The 7,555-nt window shown below is 40.4% G+C and overlaps 1 protein-coding gene across 1 annotated transcript in view; it reads right to left on the bottom strand.

The window, feature by feature from the left end:
• Positions 1-740: 740 nt before the first annotated feature.
• ZSWIM6 (zinc finger SWIM-type containing 6) overlaps positions 741-7,555 on the bottom strand; it is a 212,658-nt gene continuing 205,843 nt past the window's right edge. The window contains exons 13-15 of the mRNA XM_040262393.1: positions 6,939-7,102; positions 5,129-5,210; positions 741-3,470 (exon numbers count right to left, since the gene is read on the bottom strand). Of these exons, the coding sequence (XP_040118327.1) occupies positions 2,608-3,470; positions 5,129-5,210; positions 6,939-7,102 (1,109 nt within the window). The 3' untranslated portion in view covers positions 741-2,607. The remainder of the gene's footprint in view (positions 3,471-5,128; positions 5,211-6,938; positions 7,103-7,555) is intronic.

Genomic DNA, 7,555 nt, shown 5'->3' with positions numbered 1-7,555 from the left:
AATAATCCCACTTATGTGTCTAAGGCAATCAAATTCATAGAAGTGGAAAGCAGAATGGTAGTTACCAGTCGGGGGAAAGCTGCTGTTCAGTGGGTATTGAGTGGAGTTGAGGGGTGGGAAAGCTGTTGTTCAGTGGGTATATATATAGAGTTTAGTTGTGTAAGACGGGTAAGTTCTGATCTGTTTCAAACAAAGTAAATATACTCAACACTACTGAACTACACTTAAAAATGGTTAAGGAGGTACATTTTATGATGCAGTTTTACCACATACACACACAAAAAATGCATTTGCACCATTTTACATATGAGTTTTTGATGGAGATGGGGTGGGGCAGATGTTTATAATGTATATGTAGTACATAACCTTTATATTGTAATTTCCTTTAAACCACACATGCAAAAAAACCTCTCACAACTTAGCATTTATTAAATATATTAAGTACTGAGCATCTTAAATAATAGTTTATTAGGGAGAAATGCCAAGTGTACAGACTGAAGAAAACTGACTAGTCTGTCTCTTTGTGGTTATCTCATTTATGTCTGTCTTTTCCACTAAGCAGAAAGTAAGCTCCAGTGTCTAGCTTTATTCATCATTGTATCTCCAGGGCCTAGAAAACAGTATACAAATAATTATTCAATGAGCGACTATGGTATTAAACACTTGGAGATGTGGTAACACCCAGGTTCATAATCACAAAATTCAAGCATAATTAGAGATATACCATAAAGGAGGCAGAATCAACTTTCAAAAAACTAATTTTAATCAAAACAAAAATTGTTGATCATTAACAAGTTTATAAAACAGTGATTTAGTTACATAAATAAATTGATATCAGTGTATCAAATCTTAATTACTTTCAACTTCATGAGCATGTTTACATGGGTGATGAAGTACAACCTTTTTTTTTTCTTTTTACCTATTATAATAAATAAAATGGAGCGCATGAAATAGTTCCTCTAAACAAAAATACCTACAAACATACCTCTAGCATGTTCTCTAATGAAGGGAACAAGAGACACTGGACAACTTTTGCACCAAAACATAAAAATTGCTTTAAAAAGCACAAGGTTACAGAACCATCAGCTAAAGTAAAGACACTATACTGTAACCAAAGTTGGTATTTAATAATATAATGAACAGTTTGGTAGTTAGATCTCCAGTTTGGTTATTTTAAAGCATTAAGACAAGGCAAGATAGAAGGCTGCTTTTGTTTTGAGTAATTCTAGAGAAAATAAAATATATTTAAAAAAAAGAAAGAAAACTGAAAAGTAGAACAGTCATACCTACACAACTTTCTGTCCTGCACAAAGTCAAAATACCTATGCAGAATAGATATATAATATATATAATGTTATTTGTGCACAAAGGTTAGCTTATTATTAGCTCACTGCAAAGGCGTAATGTATCATATGTCAATTGTTTTGGAAAACATTTTGCGTTTTGTGTCAAAAGGATATTTCTTTTAAGTTTCCTAGGCTAGGAGGCACGAACCCCAGTTCCGGCATACTGTATATTCTTAATGCTAAGGCTTGCTGCTCTGGCTGTGTATTTTGTTGTCCCTCTTTATTCTAGTGCCTGTTATAAGCATGTGTGATGTAGTGGTTGGTGGTGGTGTGTGTGTGTGTGTCTTGTGTCTGTGTGTATACATATATATATGTATACATAAGTTGTATAAATATATATACATATATCATTTCTCCCAATGGATCTCAGTCCAACCATGCAATCCAAAAGGTGGCTCTGCATAGATGCCCAGTATGAAGTTCACCACCTGAGCCAACCCTGAAGCAAGGCGCACTTTTAGTCCTTCTGATAGGTTTTCTCTCAGTTTTTTTTTGTTGTTGTTTTTGTTTAAAACCAAGCTACTGCAGCTTCAAGTATTTTGCATTACATAGAATATTTTTTATAAATTAGTTAATGTTATATTTTCAATATTCAGACATATACTATAATATATATACAGTACAATAAATGCTCTCATTCTTTTTTTAATTTTTTTTTTGATAAATCCCTGAGAATGTATGTTGACAGTCGCTAAGTTTCCACATGCACAAGCATCGTGTGCCATGCTTCTGGACGAACAGCACTGCAAAGCCACGTGGGTCAGCCTTTTAACTATTAATATTTCGTTTTGTTGGTTTGTTTAAATATGCTGCAAATGTAAAGATGAGTTACAAAGGAGTAAAGCTGAATCCATTCGAGGTACTTATCACAGGATGGAGGTGTTTTGTTTGGTTTTTAAAGCCATTTCAATTATTTTTTTTTTTTTTTTGAGGCTGTGAACGTATACAGAAAACAGGAGAGCTATGTGGACTTTTGCCACTTGACAACATATACTCAGTGTAAACCAAACCTTTTTAACCTCTCTCTCATACAAAACAAAAGGAAGAGTTAAAAAAAATAAAACGAAAGAAAAAGGGAAAAAAATTAAAAACACACAAACTTTCACAACATGACAATTTAGTCTGCAAACGCAATATAACTATACACATATAATACCGGTGTGGCTCTGTTCTTTAAGTTAAAAAGGGTACAAAGGCAGGCTCAAGTAAAAACAAACCATCCCTCCCAATCCCACCCCCACCCTCATTCATACAAGTTCTATCAACCAAACCTCTCCCGAACCAACATCATCAGTTTCTTTTTGCCTTTGTAGATTTGTTTCAGGTTGTCGATAAACTGTGTAAACTGAATGTGTCCATCATGCGCCATTAAGAAGGTCTCTCGGGCCTTGCTGAGGAACTCTATGAACTCACTGTAGTGCCGAGGACTGATGTGTGTGAGCCGTGAGTGTGTCGTGTTGATGTAGGCCCCAATCGTGGCATCCAAGAGTTGCCTCAAGGGGGCTTTGTCCAGTGACATGAGCTTCCCAGAGGTCCTCCTCCCGTGAAGCCCCACCACGCCAGGGGTGGTCAGAGTGCACCTGCGCAAAATGTCGGACAGTACCGTCGCGCACTTGACACTCTTGACCACCAGAGGGATCACAGCTGCAAGCTCGTTTTTACCAAGGGAGTGGCTGAGCGCACAGGCCCACAGAACGTCGTTAATGGCGGGGTGCGTGTCCTGATTGTAGCTCAGGTTGAGATGGGTCATGGCCAGGGTGGCCAGCTTGTAGGCCCTCATGGGGTACCCGCGGTGCTCCATGTACCGTGCTATTGTGAAGAGCTGGGTGTAACTCATGCCGGTTGTAGCAGCGTCAAGAACGATTTGGTACGCCGTCTCAAAAGCTATGTGATCCTTTTCACACAGGGTCAGCGCGGAGAGGGCACAGTTCTGAGGGTCCTTCATGGCACACTGCAGCGCGAGTGTCCGGGCGCTGCTGGCCAGCTTTTCCTGCTGGTGGCAGTCCAGGTGGAGGCGGACAATGGTGCTGTTGGACATCACAGTGGTGGCAACAATACTTGTGGCTTCGGTGGGAGTAAAGAGTGTAAACCAGCTCTGCATGATGCTGTCCAGGGCATAAACACCTGCCAAGAACACAGAGAAGCCCCATTACTGACTGGCTGCCTGGGGGCCTCGCCTTACTTCCACTCTTTAATCAATGCTTACACTGTTAACTATCACAGAACATGAGCCCAGCCAGAAAATCCTGTAAGGTAATGTGCCTGGGAGCAACCTTTTACAACAAGGTTATGATAGATTGTTATTCAGTGAAATGCCTAAGGAACATGAACTTCCTGTAATAAAGAACGAATCCTCTCGGTAGCTGGTATTTGCGCTGTGCTGCTGCTTGCTTGCCATTTCAGACAATGGCTTTTTGCTAATGAGTTCCAGTTCACTGGGGCCTCCTGTCAGTTACCCACTACAGACTGTGAGTCAGAGAAAGTACAACCCTCACTAGAACAGGGAGTCTTTATGTGATATGTATGTATATGTGCCCAAGTTTAAAGTACACACAATACAAAATGATTAAACACACAAAGAAGCAAGGAAATGTGACCTGTAATCAGAGAGAAAAAAGTCAACAGAAGCAGACATACAGATGACTCAAATGTTTGAAACGGATGACAAGGTTTAACCGTCATTCTAAGTACACAGATTAATGTGCCTCAGCTGTAGGAAAATCCTACATGTGAGCCATTTAAAAAGCAGGCACTAAATCTAAGAGGAATTAGGCCTCTGTCTTGGTGCAGGGTAGAGTAGTGGTGTGGCAGTTTTTGAAACGGTATTATCTTTGTATTGATGTACTAAAGCATCACGTTGGTAATATAACTTTTATATTGAGACCAATTTCCTGCTTTCCAAGATAACATACCATTATAGATTAACAAAAGAAAAACAACAAGGAAAATGCTTTTACGGTATCTGCTGTGTCAGTCTTTAGATACACACTGAGGTGGCAGCGTATTCTCAGCAAGAGGTATATATCCTTTTCTGATGCAAACGGGAAGAAACGGTGGCTGTTTAACCAACATTCATTTTAAACAGCCACTATTTGGTTTGTGTTGGCATTCTCACCAGGAATGTCTGGGCTTTTTAGTTCCGACTCACTGCTGCAGAGAGGAGCTAGTTGGCTGAAGGGTTTCACAAACTGCACCAATATAAGCAGCCCAGATCTTCTTGTGGCTACTAAAAATTCTCATACATCTGAACGCTCACCTAAACCACACCCAGTGGTCACTTCTCTGCTGGGTACCTTGAGAAATGCCCTCAGATAATGAAGGAAAAACTTAGAGCAACGAGATAACTCTATATTATTTTCATTAAAGTGCTGTGAACCCCAAACCCAGAGTCTGAAGGTATTTTCAAAGATGGTTTCCCTCCTACCAATGTTTCATATTCATTCCATTTCTGGAATATGAAAACTGTAAATTTGATTATCACAAGAAGCTACTAAAGGCACCTTAAGTGTGACAGAACTGAATAAAAAGGGTTTACTCCCTGGCCTATTCCACTTTAAATAAGACACTGGAGCCCCACAGATGTGACAGGAGCAATGCCAGTGAGTGTAACTGGATGTGGAAGGTGAGGGTTGGGGGAAGGGGGCCGCTGTAGGTTGCTGGAAGGGGCAGGAGCCTTGGAGACGTCAAAGTCAAAGAGTGAAAACGCTCCTGTGTGTATCTGGAGATGGCAGGCTGAACCTGACCACAAGGCCCCTGGGGAAGCTCCTCCCGACTCAACCTACCCACTTCAGTAGCGCACGTTACCAGCCACCTCACCATCTCCCGTCGGCGCCAGTTTAAGGTTGACAGTGTCATTCGCATAACCTATAGAGACAGGATAACAGAATGCTTTGGAAGGTTATACCAAGTCAATGAAAAAGAAAACCGTTCACCCCAAGGTATAAATTATTAATACCAGGCACACTCCCTAACTACCAGGAGAATGGAGAGCCTTATTTGGAGCAAAGCTCTGCAAATGAACTTGGATTTGTCTACGGCTTCCCTCGCTGGTCTCGTCCCAGCCTGGGAGGCAGGAGGTTTGTGTTCTACTCCTGGTGGCCGACTGGCTAGATGTGGCATCCTGGGCAAGCCACTCAACCAACCACTTTTCTCCTCTGCAAAACTCCAAGGCTGGGCTGGCGCATTAAACATGGCCATGCGCTCTTCCCCTCCCCGTCTTTACCATTCCATGCTTCTGAATCTCTGAGCCACCTCATGAATCAATTCTGACTGAGAACCTTCCATTTTAAAAAAAAATAATTGTTTTAGTTATGTCTTCAACCTCTGGTTGTTCCTTCCCGGTTATTAAGAAGATAAGCACAAGTCTATAGAAGGAAATCACCTTTGGCATCATTAGCAATCTAATTTTGTTTTTTAGTTTCTAACAGATTCCTAGATAAAATCAACCGTATCTTTCTGCTTCCCTCATTTTTTAAGATTCAGAACCTCTAGAAACATAATACTGTCTTGGAAAGGTCTATGGGATTCCTTCCTGGGTCCCAGGAAGAATGAAGCAGGGAGCAAGCTCCTAGTAATCTGCCATTTACCAAAATAATCTGCCAGAATTCCAAATAGCCAGAAAGCTCATGTTAATGGCTCTTTCTGCATCATATCTCTGAGGCAAATGATAACAAAAATAAGCCAAACAATATGAAGTTACTTTTAAAAAGAAACTTCTAAAATGTCATCATATAGCTTTAAGTATAATTTCCCATGCCCTCTACTTGTAGAGTACTATATATATGGCAAGGGCATTTTCCTGTAATCTAATTCTTTAACCTTATTAATCACTGAAAGGAGAAGCCATAACTAGAAAACTGTATGAATCATCTAACCAGGGCATTCTAATCTCCATACTTTAGAAAATCAGAAAGTGGCAATTTCTTTTACTGCTTTTTTATGGAGGGAAAAACACAAATGTTAATAGGGATTCCCTGAGAAAAGTAGAAACATAAACTTTTCAGTTCCTGAATTATACAGTAATCTTTTCAGATACTCTAAGGAAGCAACACCTACTTAAATAAATAACTCAAAGTGTCCTTGATAATATGTCTAAGTATGCTTGCTGAAGCTGAAACCAGACCCAATCCCTCTTCCTTTACCTAATTTTCTCAGGGTTATAAAAAGGAGACGAACTGTCCATCTGTTATGAAAATGAAAAAACATCAATAAATATCCATACTTCCTCTAAAAATAGAGCCCTAACAACTGACTCTTTATTACACAAGAGAGCTTAAGTCATGTACAGGAATAACTCTTCTTCATTCATTAAAGGAGAAACAGTGAGGTTAAGGCTCTAATACAGAAGATGCTTTTTTTGTTGAAAGACACCAACAGGGCTTCTAAACTGCACAGTCCTACATGTGCAGCTGCAGTGTGGCTCAGCTCGGAATGACTATGTCTGTGAAGCGCAGTGTTCTCCTGAGGTCTAGCAGACCTGTGCACCAAAGAGTCATGGGCCTGCACTGAAACACCCAAACCAGCAGACACAGTCTGAGGATGATGCTTTTATTAGCAGCCCTTGTCACCCCAGGAAAAACCACAGTCACGTACCTGCAGGCCCAGCTCCAGAGACACTTTCAAAAGAGTGATGTCTGGCAAACTGTCCATGAGAGTTGCTATTTTAAATGCATCCTGGGCAAGCTTGAAGATGTGGGATGAGGAGTGAATGTTTTTCTGGATGGATTCTAACACTGTTTCCAGCCTCCGAACATCACCTGCAATGAACAGGGGGAAACAGAATCAAGGCAGAGCAAAACAAACAAAAAAACCATACACACACACCCAAAGGGAGTTTAAAAAGGAACAAGACACAAAGCACAACTTAATTCACACGTAATGTTCACAGATGGCCCAACTAAATGTCTCAAGGTTATCGCAATACCTGTGCATTCCAGCTTGAAAAAAAGAGACACTGAGACACACCCTCAGTGACTAAAAGCATGTGTGAACCAGAACCAGTAAGAGAGAGCAAATCGTTCTTCAGGTTCCTACTGATGTATTTTGGTGAATATTTCAGGGAGAAAAAAATGGAATCCAACTTTTTAATCTGCTTCTGGAGCTCACCCACCATTTACATGCCATAGTGAGTAAACCTGAACTCTGCTAGGAGCAAGTTTAACGATGCAGTTAAATGAGGAAAATGTTGGCTCAAATGAGTAGCACCTGTT

Source organism: Oryx dammah, unplaced genomic scaffold (assembly GCF_014754425.2).
Source record: "Oryx dammah isolate SB20612 unplaced genomic scaffold, SCBI_Odam_1.1 HiC_scaffold_20, whole genome shotgun sequence".
Taxonomy (NCBI): domain Eukaryota; kingdom Metazoa; phylum Chordata; class Mammalia; order Artiodactyla; family Bovidae; genus Oryx; species Oryx dammah.
The sequence above is the reverse complement of the archived record's forward strand: the minus strand, read 5'-3'. Positions and strand labels throughout refer to the sequence as shown.